General features: G+C 39.3%; 1 protein-coding gene across 1 annotated transcript in view; it reads right to left on the minus strand.

Moving 5' to 3' along the window:
• Nucleotides 1-25,677, minus strand: part of Dnah12 (dynein axonemal heavy chain 12) — a 161,927-nt gene that overhangs the window by 50,540 nt on the left and 85,710 nt on the right. Inside the window, exons 39-49 of the mRNA XM_057770077.1 lie at nucleotides 22,057-22,312; nucleotides 19,334-19,633; nucleotides 18,427-18,605; nucleotides 17,026-17,218; nucleotides 14,708-14,869; nucleotides 10,662-10,856; nucleotides 7,562-7,695; nucleotides 6,019-6,181; nucleotides 5,283-5,363; nucleotides 4,018-4,192; nucleotides 244-377 (exon numbers count right to left, since the gene is read on the minus strand). Coding sequence (XP_057626060.1) covers nucleotides 244-377; nucleotides 4,018-4,192; nucleotides 5,283-5,363; nucleotides 6,019-6,181; nucleotides 7,562-7,695; nucleotides 10,662-10,856; nucleotides 14,708-14,869; nucleotides 17,026-17,218; nucleotides 18,427-18,605; nucleotides 19,334-19,633; nucleotides 22,057-22,312 — 1,972 coding nt within the window. The remainder of the gene's footprint in view (nucleotides 1-243; nucleotides 378-4,017; nucleotides 4,193-5,282; nucleotides 5,364-6,018; nucleotides 6,182-7,561; nucleotides 7,696-10,661; nucleotides 10,857-14,707; nucleotides 14,870-17,025; nucleotides 17,219-18,426; nucleotides 18,606-19,333; nucleotides 19,634-22,056; nucleotides 22,313-25,677) is intronic.

The following is a 25,677-nucleotide window of genomic DNA, read 5'->3' on the forward strand; positions in this document are numbered from 1 at the left end:
ATACAGGCCTCAGCACGTACTGACATAAGAACAGGAAGTCTGTATGGACAGAGAAGAAAATAGAAACAACTGGAACCACAGCTTTCTGATACCATATTTACTTCTGTAGTTATGAGTCCATTAAACCTGAAAAACAATATTTCCCCCCTGGATTACAGGTTGTTAGTATTTAATCTGATAATGGTAAAATAAATTCTGTTTTTGCCATTCAATAATATGATTTAATCTGTGCCCAGTTATTACCTTTCCCCCAGTTCCTGAAGGATCTGAAATTTTTTCTGGTTTTATATCTTTCATGACACAAACAGCAGCCATAACGAGTTTAACACCAGCTGGAGGATTCTTCATTGATTTCACAATTGTAATATCAGCCGGCTATATCAAAAGAAAAGAAGACATCCTTATAAAATAGCTTACTTTTAAATAATGAGAATTAAAGAAAAAAGATGTTGGGGCTAGGTGTGGCAATATTCTTCTATAACCTCAGAACTCGGGAGGTGAAGGAAAGGGTGCTAAGCTGTGGCCAGCCTGGGTTACACAGTGAGATGCTATCTCAAAAATAAAAACAAAAAGTAATTTTAGGAAATAAACATCTTGAGAGTGGAGCAGAGACCAGGCCCAAGTCCTTGTGAAATGATGTAAAGGAGCAACAAGCACGTGGTAGAACTACGATCCGCACCTGTCTATTGTTAGGAAAGATAGCACCAGGTGTCTTAGTATCCCAGTGTCCTTCTGAGATGATCTCTGATATTGATCTCGTCATGGATCAAGTGCTGGAAAGCTAGTGGGTATCTTGGTCCCTATGTGGTACAGGTTCCACTATCACAGCCCCCAGGTCTCACTAGAACTCACACAATGGGTGGCTTGAGGAACATGTCTCACTGCTATGGGTGAGTGTGGAGCCGTACAGTTCTGTAGACAAGGTCTGTGGGCTTCATTCTTGGAGAAACAGTTCCTCTATTAGACCGTTCTGTGGTTTGTCTTTGTGTGTTATTCTTAGAAGATCTTAAGATCTTCTGTTGTTCTTTCAATAAATTGTTATTTATTCATAAATTTCCTTAAATCTTCTTGACTTCTTATACTAAATAGAATCAACTAGGGCCCTAACTCATGTTAATAATACTGCATAGCAGGAAATACATAGCAGCAGACTCTGACCAAAAGCAGAGGCTTAGACCAATGTCCTGAACTGGCAGGATTTGAAGGGACTAAGATTCTTGTATTAGAGATTAATCTTAAAGTTCTTGGAACACAGTGATAAAATAGTTTCTTAAATAAATGGTCTTGGCCGGGCGGTGGTGGCACACTCCTTTAATCCCAACACTAAGGAGGCAGAGGCAGGCGGATCTCTGTGAGTTCGAGGCCAGCCTGGTCTACAAGAGCTAGTTCCAGGACAGGCTCCAAAGCTATAGAGAGAACCTGTCTTGAAAAATTAAAAAAAAAAAAAAAAAGGTCTTGGTTGCCTGGAATGATGTTTCTATTAAAAGCAAATTGTTTTGGGGTTCAGTTCTCAGCACCCACAGGGTGGCTTACAATCATTCTTTACCCCACACTTACTAAAATAACCTAAAACCAATTTTTAAAATATAAACAAAATCTTGTTAAATTCGTCTGCGGTGACAAACCTCTACAGGGAAAATATGCACCACGTGACTTTTAAGTGTGGCAGGAAGCATAAAGAATGGTAACAATGGGCTCTGGGTGGTGGATTCTGCTTTGTTCTATAACAATTTCTAAGCTACACTGTTTATTGTACTGCTTGCAACCAAACCAAAGTGACAATATGCCACTACAATTATGCAGTTTCATCTAAATCTTTACCACACTTCAGGTACAAAAATATTGGGACATAATTTCAAAGAACTTTTACTGGGCATGTTGCCCACGACAAACTATCATAATACTGTGTTTTTAGACCAAGATATCTGAGTACCATAAGTTCCATGGTGATTTGGTTTTCTTATGGAGATTAAAGATGTTTTTGTTGGGATAAATGCATCACAGAATACAATCCAGTTAAACAATAATGCCCCTTTTGCCACAGTCCAGGAACTTTTAGGACATTCACCCAACACTAGTTTTGTTTTCGAGGCCTTAGCCAGAGTTTTGAGGATTCTACCTGTGCACTGTGACCTTAAGTATATCTGTGAAAGCTGTTCTTTGATAGTCTAGATGAGAGAAGTTAATCGGATGATCCATTTATCTAGCACCTGATTGTTAGTTGAAGATATTGGTTAATTTGATCATTTTGACATTGAATGATGTTACGTAACATGCACTGCATCAGGAAGCTCTCCATATTAACTACATCTAACATTAACTACATGCTTCCTGTGTAAGGCTCAGTTTTATGAACACTGGTGTTTATAAGGGTTTTGTAAAAGATCTCACTGTGTGTTCATATTATTGGAGTGTTCATGATGTTGTGATTCGTGTTAAGACTCATTTCAAATTCAGTGATATCATTATCCTGACAGCCATTGACTTGATTTGCCATTCCTAGAATTTCTGTATGGCTTGGTTTTCTGTGCATCAAATGGATTTATTTCACATTTCATTTCATTAGTATATTTGCTGAGACCAGCTATTTGAAATGAGTTGCAATTTTGACTTCCTGATTGATTATAATTCCCCAAAGAATCAGCACATTCCTTTCTCTGCTCACCACTCAAGTGCGTTTTGCTAACACACTGTGTTGCCCTCATTGTGAGGGACGGCAAACTTGATGGGAAGAGACTCCACAGGGTGCCTTAAGGTTTTTTTGTTATCTACCTGTGTTCTCTGTACATTTGACCAAGGCAAACATTTTGAATGACTTTCCCCCTCTGATGGAGGAAGGTTATTGGTTAAAAAATAAAGAAACTGCTTGGCCCTCATAGGTTAGAACATAGGTGGGTGGAGTAAACAGAACAGAATGCTGGGAGGAAGAGGAAGTGAGCTCAGACTCGATAGCTCTCCTCTCTGGGATAGATGCGATGAAGTTCCCGACCCTGGATGGATGTGGGCTAGAATCTTCCCGGTAAGCGCACCTTGGGGTGCTACACACATTATTAGAAATGGGCTAGTCCAGGTGTGAGAGTTAGCCGAGAAGAGGCTAGATATAATGGGCCAAGCAGTGTTTATTTATTTTTTTATTTTTTTATTTTTTGGTTTTTCGAGAAAGGGTTTCTCTGTGGTTTTGGAGCCTGTCCTGGAACTAGCTCTGTAGACCAGGCTGGTCTCGAACTCACAGAGATCCGCCTGCCTCTGCCTCCCAAGTGCTGGGATTAAAGGCGTGCGCCACCACCGCCCGGCCCCAAGCAGTGTTTAAAAAAATACAGTTTGTGTGTTGTTATTTTGGGGCATAAGCTAGCCAGGCAACCGGGAGCCAGGCTGTGGGAAGAGGCCCACAGCTCCTACAACACCCCTCAGGCCATCTTTTCTATATCAGTCTGACTGTTGAGTTTATAGTTTTGTCAGGTCTCCCACATGGAAAGTTATGGTAATGATTAAAGAAGCAGGCAAAGAACAAGGTCTGGATACTCTCAGCCTCCCTAGTCAACAGGTCATGACTCTCATATTCTGTTGGGTGAAGTGTTCTGGTTTTGCCTAAAGAGCCTTAACAGTCACACACGACACAATGTACAGCAGAAATTGCAACTCACAGTTTTCTATGCACATATATCCAGGAAGCCGCAAAAGCAGCTACACATTAGTTCTTCCCTTTCCTTTCTGGCCCATGTGCAGAACCTCTTGGGATTCATAAAGACCATTCATTGCATTTCCACTAAGCTATCCTGACTGAAAATTATACATAACCAAGGAAAAGCAAACATGCAAATATAGCACTGTATCAAAGAAGAACTGTTCGGATGTAAGTTTCATTTAACTTGACAAATGAACAGTATAGCCCAATATAAAATAGACATAAAATAGAGTCATATAAAATTTAAAATGGAGCTCTAGCCCATTAACCAAAGATGTGTATATTCCTTCCTTGTTGATGAAACCCAAGGTGGCAAATTCAAATACTTTCCTTGAGTGTGTCCAGCGCAGACAGAGCTGCCTCCAAGGCTGGGATCGCCTCAGCCAGATCACTCTCACACTCATTCTTCAGAGCCTGGGCTTCTTCCGCCTTCCCACTGGCTATCTCTTCATCCAACTTCACAAATTTTCTTTTTGCCTCTACTTGTGCAGACTCTATCTCAATAATCTAAAGAAAAGAAATAAGGTGAAAATAGAGACACATTTTCAAGCAGCCTATTGTTTCTTCAAGCCTAGAGAAAAAAACTGTTTGGGAATTAGGGAATTCAACACATCATTTTGAATAGGAGAAAGGTTTGTTAAGAAAAATTAAGTTGTGAAGTTTGAAGGCAAATGGCTAGAGCTGGAAACAATCATTCTGATGGGTTGGTCACCCAGACCCAGAAAGACAAAGGTCCTATGTCTTTTGTGGATGTTAGTTTTGAATTTTTAGATATGTTTGTCTCGTTTAGAATACCCACAGATGTCAATAAATTAATAAGGAAATGAACAAGGAATAGATTTCAAAGGAGGGAAGACAGAAGTAGTGATACAAAGGGGGAAAGAGGAATAGTGAACAGGAATGGTCAAATGGGGATGGGGATGAGAAGGCAGGTTAAAGGAAGAAATACAAGGAGAGATAATTAACACCAGAGACTTTCTGAAAAGAAAACCATATGAAAAACTACTATTGCGGAAGGCTCCTAAAATGTAAACATCCACATACACAGAGAACTTCAATAGATTTGCCCTATAATGATACCCTACTAACCAACCACAGGTTAACAAAAAGCTCAAAATCAGGAATATGCTACCTCGATAGGATTTATTGGCCAGTAAGGGCCTATAGACACCCAGATATAACAGGTTGTGACAAAAAATTAAGACTTAGTTTCTTTTTTATTTTATTTTTTTATTTATTTTTCCATTCAAAAATTTACACTTCCTCCTCTCCTCCCATTCCCCTCCCACTTCTCCACTCACCTTCCTCCCTCCCCCTCCCTAAGACTTAGTTTCAAGAGTAGTTTTACACACCTCAACTGTCCTTTTTTTTTTTAAATATTTATTTATTTATTATGTATACAATATTCTGTCTGTGTATATGCCTGCTGGCCAGAAGAGAGCACCAGACCCCATTACAGATGGTTATGAGCCACCATGTGGTTGCTGGGAATTGAACTCAGGACCTTTGGAAGAGCAGACAATGCTCTTAACCTCTGAGCCATCTCTCCAGTCCCCTCAACTGTCCTTTGATATCAATAAAAATATTGCTTTCCTACCTGCATCATGCGTGCATTTTCAATTTTAGCCTCCTCCAACTTGGGCTGTAATTCAACAAGCTCTAGTTTCATTTCACCAACCTAAACAGACAGTTTGTCATTAAGTTTTCACTGCTGTAATAGGTGACATAGAAATTAGAGACTTAAATGCATCATAAAATTCTGGCCATGAGAAATCTTAATTTTTCCAGTTCTTTGCATGCTAAAATAATCGTGAGAGCATATCCAGTTCTTCTCACAAAAGGCTTTGACTATTTTAGGTATTTCACAAGGCACTGGGACAAGTGACCATGGAGGAAATAAAACCATAAGAGAAGTGCCAGCTCAGGTACTCTCATCATACCATGACATATAAACAAAACACCAGTGAGTATCAGTAGCACTGGACTCGTTAGAAAAAGCCTACCTTATGTTTAGCATCTGCTACAATAGAAAGCCAAAATAGATTCTTCTACTCTCAAATGATAACAAATTATTTAAAAATAAAACAATGTATTTTTAAGTCGCATTTGGGCAACTTAATGAGTTTCTCTAAAAGTTATTCATCTATAAAATGAGGACCTACAAGTCACCACCTCTTGGAGTTGCTAAAAGAATAACTGAAACAATGTGAGTGAAATACATAGCAGAACCTCGTACACATCTTACTGTCAGCCAACAGTTGCTGTTGTTTTTGTTATTAATTTTTTACATTTATCAGTATATATTATTATTTTGGACAGCTTATCAAGTTTACCTGAGACTCAGCAAAAGCTAACTGGTCAAGTCCATTCACGTAGCGTTGTTTTGCTTCCATGACAGCTTGCCGCTTCCTAGTCAACAGTTGCCGGAAGGAGCCAATAAGTTCAAGATAAGAAGTAGCAGTGACATAGTTATGTCTTCCCAGCTCTTCTAAGAACCTAGAAAGGAGTCGGGCAATGGGCTACAGCATAAGTAATGGATTCCACAACGATGTAGATTCAGCGCAGCATTAACCATAGGTGATTATGAATAAAAGTTAAGGTTTATGCAGAACATGCTAAGTCTTTAAACTTCATTAAACTCCAGAAATCTATATATAACCATATTCAAAGTCCTTATCTGAAAAAAATCAAAGAATAATGACACATTTAAAAAGAATAAATCAACCAACAAAGATGTCTATAAAAGGTGAACTACAGCAAAAAAAAAAATACAGTTTTTATTTTTCTATGTGTCACACACCAGGAGGCTCTAACCTTGGTAGACAAGGTAAGACACTCAAATCATTGTGTGAGATGGGCAAGCATCCAGAAAGGGAACTGCAAATGGGACAAGCATGAGTTACACTGTATGTTACATGTTGACTGAACGTATAAGGCCACACACGTGAGATATATATGCCTTAAAGTAACTCTTCTGTATTACTGCTTCTAAAACATGCCTCCTCTCAACAGCTTCCTAGTTAGGTCTACATCTTCCTCTTACTCTTTACCCCACTGCTGCTGCTCTGCTTCCTCTGCTTCCTCACAGCCAAACTCCGGACCCGACCCATTCTCCAAACCCAAGAGAAGTAACTTTGTTTCTCATATATATGCGATATGTATGTGATATTACAGGGGATAAACACGGGAGGCAGACTACAGCACACTTCTTGGTACCACATTCCCAGTCACTCATACTGGCTAACTGACTCTATGTCATCAATACAAGAGCACTTGAGTTCACGCCTCTAGGAGACAAGGACATAGGGATCAATAGTTAGAACATACACGATGGAGGTATCGACCCTCTCCCCACCATTCAGTCAACTCACCTTCTCAGGAATTTCCGCCCAGTGTCTCAGCAACAGTGTTTTACCTAAGAAATCTGCCACACCAACCACTGTTGATCAGATCAGGTCTCGGCATGAGACACAATGATAATCACATTTGGGGATAAAATTGGAGCAGGAAGCTAGAAATAATTGGTTAGCTTCTTCCTCCAGCTAAAACTGCAAGAAGTACACACAGAAGCCAAGAGGCGGGCAGCTTCCTCCAAACACAGTCAAAGAGAAAGCAAGGAAAGGCCAGAGGTGAGCAGTGATGCACACCAGAGAAAAAACAAGTTGTACGTTTCCCGCAGATTCTAACTTTTGGCTGTTTTTCAGATCTTTGTGAGACAGACTTTCATAAGTTCTTCTTTTCTATTACTTGCTAGTTGAGGGTTTCAACTAATTACATAACCAGAAAGATCAGAAGAAAATGAAATAAATATTAAAACGCCGCACTTTGGTGGAAATTGCAAGGCATTTGCATATTTTCAGCATCATTATTCCTGACCTTTCTGAGAGGACCATAATGGAAGTGTGGAAGTGTTTACAGATCGGGACTATCTCTTGCCGCTCAACCTCAGTCAGCTCCAGGGTTTCTAAGAAATTCACAGCCACACGCTCAAGAGCATCTTCAGGCCATGGCTGGAAAGAAGGAGAAGAAAAGTTTATGAAAGATGAGCAGTCTCCAGTGGTTAGGAGCACTGGTTGTCCTTCCAGTGACTCCAGGCTCAATTCCCAGCACCCATATGATAGCTCACAACCGTCTGCGGCTCCAAGGTGTTACACCCTCACACAGACACACAGGCAGGCAAAATAACAAAGCACATAAAAGAAAAATAAATGAATTATTTTAAAAAATATGAGCAGTCTCACTCCAACAACATAAGTAGTGACTTCATATAGAAGAAGAGTTTAGGAATATGAAGTTGAAAATGGAATGAGGAAAAGAGAATTAAGCAGACTGAGGTTCCAATATTTTTTAGATTTCTTTATACATGACAATGAGAATAAGACTAGCACAAAAAGCATTAATGACATGTTACATATTAAGAACATAATTATGTCACTTTCACCTCTCCTCTACTTGGACACCTGTTAGGCATCTCAATTTTAGCATGTCCATTGTAGGAGATGCTTTCTACTCAATATTAATTAGTTCCTTTCCCCATATGAGAACAGAGTAAAAAAAAAACTTATTTAATTTGGATTTCTGTCATTAGAAGTCCTTCATAATCCCTATCATAACATCCAAAGCTGAAGTTTTTATTTTCTTCTACCCAAATGTTCTTCTTAGCTAGTCTTTTCCACATTAGTGAAATGCTTTCTTCTGCTTTATCCAGAACTATGCCGATTGTGATCTCACTCCAGTTCTTTCTTTCTTTTTCCTCTGACCAGAATCCTGCTTTCTCAGACCTTTATATGGCTCACTTTCTCATTTCCTTCATATTTATACCCCAAAGTAACATAAAGTGTTCCTGAAACACTCTTTCTAGAACCATCTTCTCTCTGTTATTATTCAGCCTCTTGTGATGAGTGCTGTCCCCAGAACATACTAATACCTCACGTTCCATTTACTCATTTGTCTACTACTGGCTTCCGTTCAACCCTTCACAAAATTACAAAACCCTTGGAGGCAAGCACTTCCTTTTTATCACTGCTGGATCTTCAGTGCCTAAAACAATACTTTGCAACAAACATTTCAAATGTTTAATTAAACAGGTTTTGCTTCTTTATGTTTTTATTAGAATATTTTCCTTATTTCCTTTCTTTCACTTTTAACAAGATGCTTGAAAGTTTTTCCTTTTAGAGTAGTGCACATTTTAAGATTTTTTTTTTGTTGTTTGTTTTGTTTGTTGCTGTGGAATATTCCTTCTGTACACTGTGTAAATGAGGCTGAAATTGGTTTAATAAAGAAGCTGACTGGCCAGTAGCTGGACAGGATAAGGTTAGGCAGGAAAACCAGACTAAGGACACTGGGAAGAAGGGTGGAGCCAGAGGAGTTGCCAGTGAGACAAGGAGAGGAAACAGAATGCAAGATGAAAGAGAGGTAATGCCATGTGGCAGAATTTAGATTAGTAGAAATGGGTTAATTTAAATGTAAGAGTTAGCTAGTAACAAGCCTGAGCTATTGGTCAACATTTATAATTAAGTTTTCACATGGGTTATTTGGGAACTGGTGAGCGGGGAAAGAAAAGTCTGGGTATGGTTTATTTATGTTTCTTAGGACAGGGTTTCTCTTTGTGGCCCTGGCTGTTCTGGAACTTACTCTGTATACCAGGCTGGTCTTGAACTCAGAGATTTGCCTGCCTGTGGACTGAAGAAGATCTTGACAACTGTAAGGCTCCATAATCATGGGAACCAAATTCATTCATAATCCCCCACCTGTACACACACACACACACACACACACACACACTTTTCTTTGTATTAAAATTTAAAATATGGGGGCTATTGGAATTGGGCTCGGTAGCTAAGAACACTAGCTGCTCTCCTGGAGGATCCAGCACTCACATGGCACTCACAACAATCTTTAACTCCAGTTCCAGAGATCTGATGCCCTCTTTTGGCCTTTTGGGGCATGACTGGTGCACAGGCATACGTGCAGGCAAAATACCCATATTCATAAAATAAATTGAAATAAAAATAATTAATTAATTAAAAAACATAGTAGTCGAGCAAGATATGCTACTGGTGCTGGGATGAGGTTCTTTACCACTGTTCAATTAGATTGGAGGCTTGCTCCACAGGAGTAAACACACACACACACACATACACACATACACACATACATACACACACACACACACACACACACACACACACACACACCTCAATCCTCAAATGGCAAGAACCAGCATAGGCCCAAACTAGACTCTCTGAATGTAGCTGACAGTTGTGTGGCTGGGGCAGACTTTGGGGCCACTGGCAGTGGCACCAGGATTTATCCCTATTGATAACTGGCTTTTTGGAACCTATTCTCTTTGGATGGATACCTTATTCAGCCTAGGGAGGGCCTTGGCCCTTCCTCAGAGCAATGTGCCTTACCCTCTCTGAGGAGTGGATGGGAAGTAGGGTGGGAAGAAAAGTGGAGGGAATGGGAGGAAGGGAGGAAACGGGAACTGGGATTGGTATGTAAAATGAAAAGAGATAGTTTGTTTTCTTTTTTAAAAAAATAAAAATAAAACAATTAAAATTTAAAATGCAAAAACCCATAAAATTATAATAAAAATTTGGATTAATCATATCATATACAATATACAACATATATGCATTATTATATATTATGTTAAACACACACTATCCTTTGGTTCCAACTAACCTTCGATGCAACTGGTTAATTTTTATAATTCAAAAATTCACTGTTTTCACCAGTCCACACTTTGTATATCATCATCATGTCTCTCTTCTTTCTAACTATTGCTTTTATGCTTTCTAGTCCAGACTATGAACCTTCTCAGTCTTATCCGCTCCTGGTGCTAAGTGCTATGCCCATCATTACAGTAACTTATCGATAAACACGTGCTGAGTACTAATCCAGCTTAAATATGACTTTGGTAAAAATTTTCAGAATTAGCAACTCTACTCCCTTGAAACAAAACGAAACAAACCTGAAACCAATCAATAGTGCAGCAATTGATGAGGGACGGGAACTGTCTCAGCCGGTTGCGAAAAGCGTCTCCTATGGGGCTGAAGGCCACGACGACATGAAGGTTGTCTTTGCAGCGGTTCACAAAGAAAGCAAACAGGGCCAAGGGACTGAGCTCGTCATGCTTATTGCCAGCCTGAGCCACCGGACGGACACCCTACAGAGCAGAAACCAGAAGATCAGATATTAGGATAGGAGGCTTGTATCACTGTCTTTAAATTCTTATTTTCATACCATTGGATGTTTAAACAACTATCTGTCAAGAATTTACCTGGTAAAGATAATCAGAAAAACTCATCAAGATTATATGTAGGCCTAAATGCAACATCATTTTAGAGGAATAATGTAAACTAATATAATGTCCGTCAGTAAGAAACTGACTAAACTCACAAAACATCCTTCTCACTTTCACATTAGCTTTTACATAACCTTTAAACAACAAAGAAAAGCCAGACTCAGAAAGACAAGCATTGAAAGCATGCTTTCTCTTATGAGCAAAATCGTGTGTGTGTGTGTGTGTGTGTGTGTGTGATCCACACGATGTGCAGTAGAAACGTGAAGAAAGGAGTCTAAAGAAAGGGTGAGGAGAATGAGAGGATGCTGGGAGGGGAAGGACAGAAAGACAAATACTGAATGTTCCCTCTCAAACATGGAATTTAAATCTAAAGCAGAACGAAGCCTACATGGAGGGAGGTAAAGGCCAGGGGGCGGTGAGAAAAGCACAAAGTCGTAAGAAAGCTTTAGTGTGCACGCATACGAAAACAGGGAAAACGAAAGAGGTATTGTGTATGCGGTATGGTAACACTGGCAAAATAAACAAAAACTAAGTTATGTAAGAACACACAAAATATGATTCCCTTGTGTTAACTTTAAAGATATGTCATCTGGAGGTAAGGTATGCCCACTGGTTTAAGAGCAGCATAATGGGGAACTAATAGCTTTCTGATTGGATATGAGGCCTGCTCCACAGAAGGGAATTTATGCCTGGGACTGTCAACTTGGTCAAAACTCCATGGCTCAGGAGGTCCTAAGGCCTAAGGGAAAGCCTGCTACTGCTGCTTTGCTAAATGGACGTGTTGTCAAACTGCCTTCTAAAAATTCCTGTTTATCAGCCAGTGCTGTCCTCATCTTTGGTTAGCGAAGCTTCTTTTTGCAGTGGGCCGTGGTTAATGCAGAAACTCACGCCCGGAGAGTGAGTTTCTCTGCAGAGTCCACAGACCCAAATGGGCCATCTCTATCATATTCCCCTACCCACACCCCAAGGCTCAGAGAACATCATAGAGGGAAAGGTGGAAAGAATGTAGAGGAAGGAGAGGGGGAGGTGCTGGGAGACGCTGTCTTCTGGCTGTGAGTTGCACTAGTGAACTCATGGAAGCTGTAATTACCTACACCAAAAAGTCAGCATTCCAGCATGGATGAAGTAGCAGCTCACTAGTCTTCACTCATACCTGAAGTGCTACTGAACTGACAGCTGCTGGAGAAGGGAGAGTTAATTCTATTCAGGGGCATGGCCACTGGAGGCTGCCTCTGCCCCAGTGTACGGCCCCACACCCAGGTACATGCTGGTAGCGCTAACTGGATTCACTGAATTATTTAAACAACAACAACAACAACAAAAAAAAAAAACCATGAGGTAGGAAGGAGGGGGTTGTATGTGAGGGGTCTAAGGAGGGATAAAGGAATTAATGAATGGACATGATCCAGATACATTGTATACATGTATGAAACTGTTAAAGAATAAAGAAAATATTTTTAAAAATATGTAGACTGGATGTACCAGTGCATAACTATATTCCTAGCACTTAATAAGCTGAGGAGACCAGCCAGAGCTACAGTAATGAGACCCAGTTTCAAGAAAAAAAGGCAGATATAAGCTGGGTGTGTTGCACATCTGTTGCCCCACCTATTTAGATGGCTCAACCAGGAAGACTACTTGGGTCCAGGTACTTGTGGCCAAGCCCCAGCAACACAGAAAGTTCTCATCCCAAAAACGTACGCAGGGGATAGAGAGATGCCTCAGTGGTCAAGAGCACTCACTGCTCTTCTAGAGGACCAGGGTTCAGTTCTCAGCATCCATGTCTGGTGGCTCACAATTGCCTGTAACTTCAGTTTCAGGGGATCTGAGGTAGGTACTGGCACACAATCACATACAAATAAATAAAAGTAAAACATTTTAAGCCGAGCAGTGATGGCACATGCCTTTAATTCCAGCACTCGGGAGGCAGAGGCAGGTGGATCTCTGTGAGTTCGAGGCCAGCCTGGTGTTCCAGGACAGGCTCCAAAGCCACAGAGAAACCCTGTCTCGAAAAACCAAAAATAAAAAAAAGAAAAAAAAAAGAAAAAGAAAACATTTTAAAAGTGTGCATAAAATATACAAATAAAAAATAGGGAAATAGAGAAAAGTTTAATAACAAATAATAACAGTTAACAGCTAAAGTAAGCAGTAAAGTCAGGCAAAGATAAAGAAGTCTTACCGCCATGAAACAATATTTATACACTAAATACTTGATAACTGTTTTTGTTGTATATAGTCTTACTACGCTAAAGTCAAAACCTTCCTTTTAATTAGACAAAAGGGGAAAATGCTGTGAAACAATATTTGCACACTGAAAATATATAATGTTCTTATTGTTACTAAAAAGGCTGATTGGCTGAGAACTGGGCAGGAAGAGATTGGTCAAGACAGTCTGACCCAGAGAGAATCCTGGGAAGAAGAAGGGCAAAATCTGAAATCACGAGCAGACACTAAGGGAGCAGGAGATGAACTTACCATGCTAATAAAGGTACCTCCATGTGGTAGAGCACAAATAAGGAATATGGGTTAATTTAAAATGTAAGAGTTAGGTTGTAACAAGCCTGAGCTATTTACCAAGCATTTGTACTTAATATTAAGTCTCCATGTTGGTCATTTGGAAGCAGATGGTCAGAGCAGGAAAACTCTGACTATATCTAACTCCCCACAGGTAACTATTTTTTGTTTGGGGCTATGAAGAATGAGATCTTCCTATTATTTGGGAACATCATCATTCAGGAGTTGTCTTGATGGTATTGCTCAGGAAAAAAGCAAAAGCATTTTTTTTTCTTTTCAACCCAGGGCCACAAACTAATAAACATACCAAGGGTTGCTGAAGGGTTTCTAAGTGTTAAACACTACGTTAAGTGCTTGTTTTGTTTTATTCCCTTACCTCATTATAACCCTATGTAGGGGGGACTGCTGTCTGTGCTCCTATTTCATAGAAGGCAAAAGCAGAGGGCTTAGACTACCAGGCTGACTCCATTTCAATCCGGGAGGAAACATTCAGATATAAGTAATTAGTTCCATGGATAAAAGTAAATATAGTCAATGTAAAAGGAGTAAGTCTTAGAAATGGGGACCAAAGTGTCTGACAGTTGACAGCAGTAGGTGCTATACAATTGTATCTTGTCATTTAGATCACAAAACTTGACTTTCACATGTATCATATATATATTAGAACTGTAAGAAAACACAGTTTTAGTAAGACTTTTGAAAATTATACCGGACAGCAGAAAGTCATACAACTAATCAAGGTAGATATTGGTCATGTTTCCTTTCTTCCTGTGTCTTTTGTTTATGTCTTTGTTTTGTTTTTGAGATAGTATCTCAAACTATAGATCAAGCTGGCACCAAAATGATGATCCTTGTGCTTCAGTCTCCTGAGTGCAGGCATTAAAGATCTATACCACCACACTCAGCTCTGATTCTCTCACAAGCTTAAGAGATGATATTAAACTCTCATCGACCATAAGCATGCTAAGTAACATATATTTTATGAAGATAACAATTATAGAATAATTTCTGACTTAAAACAATGCTAGATTTTAACTTTACTAAAATGACATATTAAACTAATATGGTTTAAATTGTATAAGCTATATTTAGCTAATTGCTTGATTGTATAAGTTCTGTGTATCCTGAAGAACAGAGCAAAGTGTTTATGATAAGAAAATTCCTGTGCTGGGTGCAGGATTTCCCCGCAACGCGCTTACCTCCATTACTTCTTGCTTCTCATCTGCTGCAAAAATGTTAGGAACCTCGCCAGTATTGAGCACACTGTCAATATCTTCTAGGAAAGCTTCCTCTTTAATCTGAGTGTCTGTGATCAGAAAGACTGTCTTCTGGCCCTTCATGCCTACATTTCTTAACAAGGTCTTAAAGGAAAAATGTACTAATCAGCAGAATGCAGTGGATCGTGTAGGTTTTGCTTTCCCCTTCCTTTTAGGCTTGAGTTTAAGGGTTTGATTCTAGTGGGGCTGTCGGTCAGCAACTCCATTTCTCCTATACTATAGGTGAGCAATACAAACCACTTAGTTTCCTGAAGCTCTGAGACATAACAGTTGGTAAGAGGCATGTGATTAAGAATGGCCTATTACTTAGTGACAGTGTCCTTTGCTTTACAGAAGCTTACTTTAATGATTGAGTTGGACTTAAAACATGGCTCTTGTACTGAGAAGGATGCTTACCAAGACTAATAATACAAAATACTTGAATCAACTGTGTTGCCTCATGGACTGAACCAGCTGGAAAAGTGAGACAAATGAATACTTAAGGGAGTATAGAGAAATTTCTAAACTGGGCCCTTAAATTGTATCTATCATGCTAAATTACTATCCACCTCTGAACACTTACATAATATAAACAACTTCCTCTTTTGCTTAAGTTAGCTAGAGCTATTTTTTCCCCGTTGTTTTTGGCCAATCACAAACAAAATTCCCAACTGAAATGGACTTAGTGGTCTGGTGGACATGATGTGCAGATATCTGTTAAAACTGACCACTAAAATATCAAGAACTTCTTAGGAGATTATAGGTACAGCCAGGATTAAAATTAAGTGATATGATAAAGCTCCTCCCAGAAGTCATAAATTATCAAACGAAAAGTATAGTCTCTGGTGTAGGTTACCGCCTTTGGAGCTATTGGGCAGGGGCTTCCCAATGATCTTCCCTACAAAACAAACAAACAAACAAAAACAAAAAACAAAGACCACACAGGCAAGGGAGTGGCGAGGGAGACTTGGTCACTCACTGGACTTGGTGGTAGCCCTACTACTGACTGAAAGGTGCGTAGCAGGCAGGAAAGGAAGAGGAAAGGCCATCCACAGTCCTACCGGGCTGTGACCCCTGGGAACTACAATGCCCAATGGTCAAACAGTGGCATGGACATTATGATGTGGGGAAAACAACAGTTTTGATTGGTCTAAGGCCTGGTCCACAGGAGAGAGCTCATGCATGGTACTTGTAAACTTGCCCAGAAGTCTTTGGTTGGGGGTGGTGATTTTCCCTAGAGGGATAGCAAACTAGTGTTATTTTTGATAAGTGGACATAACATTTGTGCTGGATAGTTTTATGTCAACTTGGTATAAACTAAAGTCCTCTAAGAGGAGGGAACCTCGATTGAGAAAACATTTCTGAAAGATCAGGCCGTAGGCAATCCTATAGGACATTTTCTTAATTAGTGATCAATGCAGGAGGGCCCAGCCCATTGTGGATGATGTCATCCCTAGGCTGGTGGTCTTGGGTTCTATAAGCAGCACCCCCCATAGCCTCTGCATCAGCTCCCACCTCTAGGTTCCTGCCCTGTTTGAGTTCCTGACATCCTTTGATGATGAACTGTGCTATTGAATTGTGAGCCAAATAAACCTTTCCTCCCCAACTTGCTTTTGGTCGTGGTGTTTTTTTCAGAGCAATAGAAACTAACCAAGGCAGCATTAAACTGCTTCTAAATACTTACCTTTCTACCCACAGATTAGTCTCTCACCCCTCATTAGAGAATTTTCTCATTATAGTGGGTGGTCATTAACACAAACTCACAACTAGTAGAGACACAGAGAATAACTGAGCACAGTGTTCGGCCTCAAACTGAAAGTCCACGTCATTCCCTTCCCGCTGGGGCTCAGGAAACATCCCAGAAGAGGGAGAAGGACTTAAGTGCCACAAGCAGGGAATGACTGCTATGAGATTCGATTTGGATATGGGAATCACATATTCCTGTGAAATAAGTCTTCCCAAACCAGGATGGAGACAGAGGCAGGGGCATCCGTGAGAACTTGCATTACAAAGTCTTGCTCTGCTATAGAGAATTTCCTTTAGCTTCAGTGTCCACAGTGAAACAGAGACATCTATACCTGCCATACCCGAGGGCTGTACCAATGGAATGAGATCATGTAAGTAAAGCGCTCATAGCAGTCACCTAACGGGTAGAGCAGTATTACTATAACTATATAATATTATAGTAATACTGTAGTAATATACAAATACACACAGCTACACAGTCATTTTCGCACTGGATATCTTCATAATTTTTTTACCTTCATATCCTCTCTCCATTCATTCATACCATAACTCTTAGAAATTTCTGGTTGGAAAATCTGCATTTTTGCCATCGATGTAGCCAGACGAGTTAACGATTGCCGACCGCTTCCTCCAAGCCCAATTAGCAACGCATTTCCACCAGACTGCTTTAGAATGCGGCATATTCTTGATAAATGTTCCAAAACATACCTACCAAAAATAAGTTATTTTCCATAGCAATTTACATGAACCTTTACTTACCACTTTATCATACATATTTGATAACATCATGTTGCACAGTAAATATACAACAAAATTTACTGAAAAACTAAAGCATGCAGGAACTGGGGTTGGGGAAGTTCTTGCCTCAAAAGCTTAATGACCTAAATTCAAATCTCCAGAACTCACATAACAGCTGGATGTAGTGGCATTTTATTTGTATTTTAATAAATGAAGTTTGCCTGAAGATCAGAAAAGTGAAACAGTCACACTGGTCAGCCATACAGACCAGGCAGCAATGGCACACACCTTTAATCCCAGTAGCTGCACTAGCTGCCACAGAAGCCAGGCGGTAGTGGTGCACGCCCTTAATCCCAGAACTAGAGAGGATTATAAAACAGGAGGAGACAGCTCTCAGTCTCATTCTGGGATTCCTGGAAGGCAGGATCATCATTTTGGACTGAGGTAGAGGTAAGAGCCAGGGGCTGACTACTTTGCTTTTCTGGTCTCAGGTTGGCTCCCAATATCTGTTTCTGAGTTTTTATTAATCATGTTTCAGCTGGATCTAATAAGCATTTGTGATCCCAGCACAGCTACAGGAAATGGAGGCACAGATCTGAGTCCTAGATGTCCATCAGGCCAGTTAGCCTGGCTTATGCAGTGGCAAAGAGGTCCTGTTTTAACAAGATGGGAAGGTAAGCACTGGCACCTGGAGGTTATCCTCTGAACTCCATACTCTGTCTGAAAAAAATCAGGAGTTTCTTTTTATTAATAGAGATTAAGGGGAGTGTTGGCTGAAAGAGGCAACTTAATAAATTACTTGTACTTTATATTGTAATATATGTGACAGATATTTACTATATATTTCATGAAAATTTATAAATAAAAGTTTCAAACACATACATAAACACAGGTACCTAGTTTCTTGATGGCTTTTTGGACCCCATTTCCTATGGAGGGATACCTTGCTCAGCCTAGATAAAGGGGGGGAGGGCCTTGGTCCTGCCTCAAGTGATGAGACAGACTTTGTTGACTTCCCATGGGTGGCCTCATCCTTTCTGAGGGGTGGAGGGGGTGGGGTGGGGGGAAGGTGGAGAGAGGGAGGAGGGGAGGGAGAGGGAACTGAAATTGGTATGTAAAATAAAAAAACATTGTTTTAAAAAATAAAATAATAGAAAAAATAAATAAAATATAGGTACCTAAACACAACAAGATTCATTCTGCTTTTGTGAGTTTGATTATACTCATCTAGGCACTGGTCAACAACAATATTAAACTGTTGAATACTTGAAATTTCAATGTAAATTCGGTCATCTCCTTCAAGATCAGGATTCATATAATCCCCAAACATGAGATTTCTTACGTCTTCTTCAGTTACCTGTAGAGTATAAATCATAAAGTTATAAAAGTTAAATTACAAAATAAATTTAATAAAAAATATAAATGGTTTTATGTATGTCATGGGTTGATTGCTAGCTAATTACTTTAAATATTAAGATAGCAAACAATGTCTAAAATTAACATATAAATGATTATTTGGCAACTAAAAAATTTTGTTGCATTTTCTATAGACTGGGAATAAAAAGATTTGTTTTTATTTTATGAGATTTTTGCTGGTTTGTATCTAATTGTGTTGTGTGTGTGCTATGCCTGAAGAGGCCAGAAGTGGTTGTCAGAGTTCCTGGAGCTGGGAATGTAGGTGGCTGTGCACAGCCATGAAGGTGGTAGGAATCACCCCGGTCCTCTACCAGAGCAGCCAGTGCTCTTAACTGCTGACCCATCTCTTCAGATACTTTTTCTATAGACCGGAAAGCCATCTTTTCCGACTCGCTTTGCTAAGAATAGCATATGAGTTGGTACCATGCTATGCACTCTGTACGGTCTCATTAACAGCCATTATAGAATAATCTAAACACCTAAATAACTCCAAATGACCTCTATACCACATACATTCTTATGGACTAACATCAAAATAAACTCCTACCCACAAGAAAAAGTAAAAGAATGTGTTCAATAAAAAGCAAGCACATTTTTGTAAGATAAGTTCATTAAAATTACTCATGAAATCTCATTTTAACCTGACATGCTTTTGATTGCTATACTTACTGGAGCATTCTCTTTTCGCAGATGAGAAAAGATAGCATCAAATGGCTCCTTAAAGTGGTCCTTGATAACAGTTTTAATTAATGTGAAGAGCCAGTTTCGATCATCATCATTAATGAGGCGATCATAAAACACGCGGAGAACCTCATGCACAAACAGGCGGATCATAGTGTGCTTGCTCTCCACAGCCTCTCTCTCAATGAGCAAGCATCCCCGGATGACACGTGAGAAATCACGCAGATTGAAGGTATAATGAGATTTTGCAGGAGTGGGCAAAAGATTCTCCATAGATTGCTTATATATCTGTGGAGGAAAGAATGCAACAATTCAAAAATGAAATACCTATAATTAACAGCCCTAAAATAGTATAAATAATATTTCATTTATCCTATTAGATTACATGGCTCTGGAAAGCATGTAAACATTGAACCTAGCATGGAGTATATGTTCATTTTGATCTCTAGCACTCAACCAGGTACTATGAAGCTGAGTGAACTGAATAGTACCTCAACTTGGGTTCCATTTAATCTGACTTTAGTTCCCATTCACTGTCGTTGTTCCACTTACAGGAAATCTAGAAGTTATTAAGCAGTTTAAAATCGCAATAGAAATTAAAATCAGGTAACTCATTCTAAAGCACCCCAAATAAAGAAGAAATAATGTCTTTGAGATTAGCAATGACTTTAAATCTATCAATTCTCTCCCTTCCTTCCTATTAGACTCCTCTTATTCTTCTTTTATCTTAATTGACAAAATATAGAAACAAAGTATATTTTTCCTGAATGATGTATTCATCATAGAAAAGTTAATTCTCTTTAAAAAGGTTAATTAATCTTTTAATATATCCTGACAAAAAAGAATGACAAGACTATTTTTTTTTTTTTTTTTTTTTTTTTGGTTTTTCAAGACAGGGTTTCTCTGTGGCTTTGGAGCCTGTCCTGGAACTAGCTCTTGTAGACCAGGCTGGTCTCGAACTCACAGAGATCCGCCTGCCTCTGCCTCCCGAGTGCTGGGATTAAAGGCATGTGCCACCACCGCCCAGCAACTATTTTTCATTTGCCTATGTTTGTAGTTTATTCCCCTGCCTACCCATGGTAGATCTCTAATACTTCAATGACAGAAAAAAATCTCTTCTACATGGCCAAGGCCCACTCATACCAAGTAATATTTTAAATATTATATTATACAAACAAAGCACTTTCCTATATCAGAATAAGTCTTCCTCTTAGTCATGGTTTGAATCTGAAATGCTCCCACCAGGGGCTCTCATGTTGAAGGCTTGAATGGCAGAAGATGGGCTTTGGGAAGAGATTACATCCTGCACTCTGACCTAGACGGGTTCACAGGGCAGTGCGCTAGCAGGAGACGGAAGAAACTACAAGGTGTGGTCTAGTGGGAGGAAGTAAGTCACTGTAGGCGTGCCCTTCAAAGATATACCTTCTACCCAGACCTCTGTTTATCAAGCCTCAGACAGTTCAGTTTGGTGAGATTATTACTAAATTACCTTTGAGTGCATTATTTTCCCTGTTAACACTTGCTATGAGGTTGGTTCTGGCTTATGAGTAAGGGCAGATAACACACCCTGAATCAGGAGGTGTTCTTTGACCACATGGGCATAAGTATTTTATTCCCATCCTTGCTTGCTCTAAGTTTTCACCGAAATGTATGTGGTCTGAATAAAAGCAATGTGTATATAATACGATGCTTACATTTATTTTCTTAAAAAATTACACCCGTAAGACCAGGTCAGTCCCTAGCCTAATTACCATCTAAGAGGCTTTCTCCAGCAGCTGACGGGAGCAGATGTAGAGATTCACAGTCAAACTGTAGGCAGAGCTCAGGGAATCCCACAGAACAGGGGGAGAAAAGATTGAAGGGGACAGAGAGGTTGAGGACACCAGTAGAACACGCTACACAGAATCAACTAAGCAGGGCTCACAGGGCCTCACAAAGACTGAAGTGGCAATCACAGAGCCTGTGTGGGTCTACACTAGGTCTTCTGTATATATGATATGGTCGTTAGCTTGCGGGACTCCTAACAGCGTGAGTGGGGGGTATCTGTGACTCTTTTACTTTCTCTTGGGACCCTTTTCCTCCTAGTGGGTTGCTTTAGCCAGCTTGATATGAGGGTTTGTGCCTAGTCATTGCATCTTGTTATGCAGTGTTTGGTTGCTATCCTGGGAGGCCTGCTTTTTTTCTGAAGGAAAATGGAGGAGCCGTGGATCTCAGGCAGAGCAGAGGTGGGAGGCTGGGAGGAGTGGAGAAAGGGAAGACTGCGATTGGGATGTATTGTATGAGAGAAGAATAAATAAAAAGAAAAAAGTATGAAGAACAAGAAGGAAGACAGAAAAGAGGAAATTTAACAAATACCACAGTGGGAACCTAACCATCAAGAAAATAATTATGATGTGGTAGGTACTGGTTATGAGCAAATTCCTTACAACCTTAGGAAACATGTATCATATCTCATTTTAGTGATTAAACATTAGGCCTCCAAAAGGTCAAATTGCTTGTCTTAGAACATCCAGTTAGGGATAGCAGCCAAAGCTCACCCCCAGTTAGGTTCTCCATTTTCAAAATCTATGCTCTTCCTGCTCTTAAACCATCTGGAACAGGATCTCAGACAAAGGAAACCACAGATGGCCCAGGGAATGACATTTTTTAAAGAAGACCAAGTAAGGAAAGTATCTGCCACTAACACGTCTTACATTGCACTACTTGCTCACCTCCATAGTTCCACTGACTATCTGGTTTCCAATTATAAAGTAATCTGGAGGAAATTCACGAGACCTAAGGTAGAATGCCATGATTGATGAGAAAATTCGGACCATAGTTTCATCACTGAAAGAATTGATGGTGCAGATATTGAAATGTCGAATAAAACGGGGAGTGACTGCATTCCTTCCACCACCTGGAGGACCCATGGCTGCTATCAGTTCTATGTCAACCAGTGTGATTTTACTGGTGTCCTTAAGGTCATACCTAGAAAGCACACACAAAGACAAAGAAAGAAAAGATAAAATGAAGCACGGATAACCTTAAAAATTTAATCTTAGCTTTAGCTTTTGTAAAGGGAATAACTATAAGTTAGGGGTGCTTGTTCCACTTTGCCTAGGACGAGTCTGGTTTGTGCTTGCTATCATCAACACTGTCTTTCTATTCTTTTTTCTTTTTTTAGGATTTTCGAGACAGGGTTTCTCCATAGCTTTTTGGTTCCTGTCCTGGAACTAGCTCTTGTAGACCAGGCTGGCCTCGAACTCCCAGAGATCCGCCTGCCTCTGCCTCCCGAGTGCTGGGATTAAAGGCGTGCGCCACCACGGCCCGGCTGTCCTTCTATTCTTAGCAGTGTCTCAGTTTGAACAATGAAGTATACATCACTCTGGTATGGTAAAGTCCTGATCTTCCTGTCATCTAGGGTCTTTAGAGTGCATTAACAATGTCTAAATATTACCCACACAACTTGTATACAGAGAAGACTCCACTAGAGAAACATAAAGCTTCAAAGAAGTCCTAATCAGGTATCCAAATAACAAGATCTAGTGACTATTTTCATCTGGTTAAGTTCTTCAATAATGAAGCTTTCATGAGAAGGTGTGAAGCATGGGGAGTCGGGCTCACAGGCCTTGCAAAAATTAATGCTTTTACACAAATAATGCCTTATGTAGAAAAATAAATGTAAGCACTGATTTTATATACCTTTCACAACAATTAATTCAAAATGGATTACACACCAAAACATTAAGTGCAAAACCATCACAGTCTTAGAAGATAACATTGGAGAAAAATCCTAATGACTTTAGGTACAGTTGGTTTTTAAGCTGTGGTAACAAAAGCCTAAACTGTGAAAGAAATAATTGAAAATGGGATCTTCATTAAAATAAAAACTTCTATTTGTGAAAGGCAATAAAGAAGATAAGAAATAGATTAGGAGAATATATACATATATATATATATATATATATATATATATATATATATATATATATATATACTGGGTTTTACTTTGTAGGGCTAGCTTCCTGAGTGCTGGGATTATGGGACTGTATTACCATACTCGTCTTAAAACCAAACATAATATTACCATAACAATTTGTGAAGGTTAGTTTTAATTGTCAAAATTTACAATTCCTCAGGAGATGGGCTCTGAGAATATCTATGTGAGATTATCTTAATTACATTAATTGAAGTGGGAAATCCCGTCCACTTTGGGCGGTACCATATCCTAGGCTGGGGATCCTGGGTTGTGTAAGAGTGGAGAAAGCAAGCTACACTTGGTGCCTGCATTCTCTTCCGACTGTAGATGGACTGTGGATAGCTGTATAAGTTCCTGATGCCCTGGTTTCTTTACACCATGGTAGACTGTAACCTGGAAGAGCTAAAATAAGCTCCTTTTCTCATAAGTATTTTATCATAGCAACAGGAAAAGAAATTAAGATACTAATTACACTAGCTATTTATGTAGCTGGTGTTTATCCGATGCAGTTTAAAATATATCCACAAAATATTTTCATACAACTGTCTGTAGCAATATTAACAGTTATCTAAACCTGAAAATAACCAAGATATCCTTCAACAGGTGAGTGGACTAATAAATTATAGAACATCTATACAAAGCAATATTAACCCAGCACTAAGGAAACATGAAAGAAATTAGAATGTGTATTACTAAGTGAAAGAAGCCAGTCTATAAATGCCATACACTGATTCCAATTATGTGACTGCTACAATTTAAATGTGGAATAGTTTCCAAAGATCCAAAGAAAAAGCTTGGTAGCCAGCATGAGAAGTAGCAGAACTCTGAGGGAGGAGGACGAGCAGAAAGTATTCAGATCCTTAGAGATCTTCTTCTTTGCTTCCCAGTTATGAGATAAGCAGTTTTGTTTTCCAGGGAACTCCTACAGCTGATAAACACCTTCAGCAAAGTGGCTGGATACAAGATCAACTCCCTAAAAATCAGTAGCCCACTTATATACAAATGTCAAACAGACTGAGAAAAAAAAAATCAGGGAAACAACACCCTTGTGCAATAGCCTCAAATAATAGAAAATATCCTGGGTATCCTAACCAGCAAATGAAAGACTTATATGATAAAAACCTCAAGTCTCTGAAGAAAGAAACCGAAGAAGATATTAGAAGATGGAAAGATTTCCCCATGCTCATGGATCAGTAGGATTAATATAGTAAAATGGACATCCTACCAAATGCCATCTACAGATTCAGTATAATCCAATCAAAATTTCAACATAATTCTACAGACATTGAATGGACAGTACTCAATTTCATATGGGAGAACAAACCCTGGATAGCTAAAACAATGCTGTATAATAAAAGAAATTCTGGAATAACACCATTCCTGATTTCAAGTTATACTACATAGCTATAGTAATAAAAGCCACATGGTATTGGTATAGGCAGGTTGATCATTGGAATAGAATCAAAGATCCAGACATAAATACACATATTTATAGACACATAGTTTTTGATGAAGAAGTCAGAAATACACAATGGAAAAAAGAAAGGATCTTCAAAAAAATGGCACTGATCTAATGGGATATTGGCATGTAGAAGAATGCAAATAGATTTCGTATTTATCAACCTGCACAAAAACCAAGTCTAAATTAACCAAAGATCTCAACATAAAAACAGACACACTGAACCTGATAAAAGAGAAAGTAGGGAATAGCCTTAAATTCATTGCATTGAAGACCACTTTCTGAACAGAACACCAATTCCACAGGCACTAAGATTGACATTATGGGACTTCATGAACTGAAAACCTTTTGTAAAGCAAAGGACATAGTCACTAGGACAGTTTACAGAATGGAATAAGATTTTCACCAGCTCCACATCTGATAAAGGGCTAATATCCAAAACATATAAAGAACTCAAGTAACTAGACATCAACAAGCTAAATAATTCAATTAAAAGTGGGGGTTACAGATCTAAACAGAGATTTGTCAATAGCGAAATCTCAAATAGCTGAGAAACACTTAAAGGTTCAACATCCTTAACCATCAGTGAAATGCAAATAAAAACTACTTTGAGATTCCATCTTATACTCATCAGAATGGCTAAGATAAATACCACAAGTGACAGCACATGCTGGTGAGGATGTGGAGCAAGTGGAACACTCCTCCATTGCTGGTGGGAGTGCAAACTTGTACAGCCACCATGGAAATCAATATGGTAGCTTCTCTGAAAATTGGGACTCATTCTATCTCAAGACCCAGCTATACCACTACTGGGCACATTCCCAAAGGATTCCCACTTGCTCAACTATGTGCATAGAGGCTTTATTCATAATATCCAGAAATTGGAAACAACCTAGATGTTCCTCAATCAAAGAA

Source organism: Chionomys nivalis, chromosome 5 (assembly GCF_950005125.1).
Source record: "Chionomys nivalis chromosome 5, mChiNiv1.1, whole genome shotgun sequence".
Taxonomy (NCBI): Eukaryota; Metazoa; Chordata; class Mammalia; order Rodentia; family Cricetidae; genus Chionomys; species Chionomys nivalis.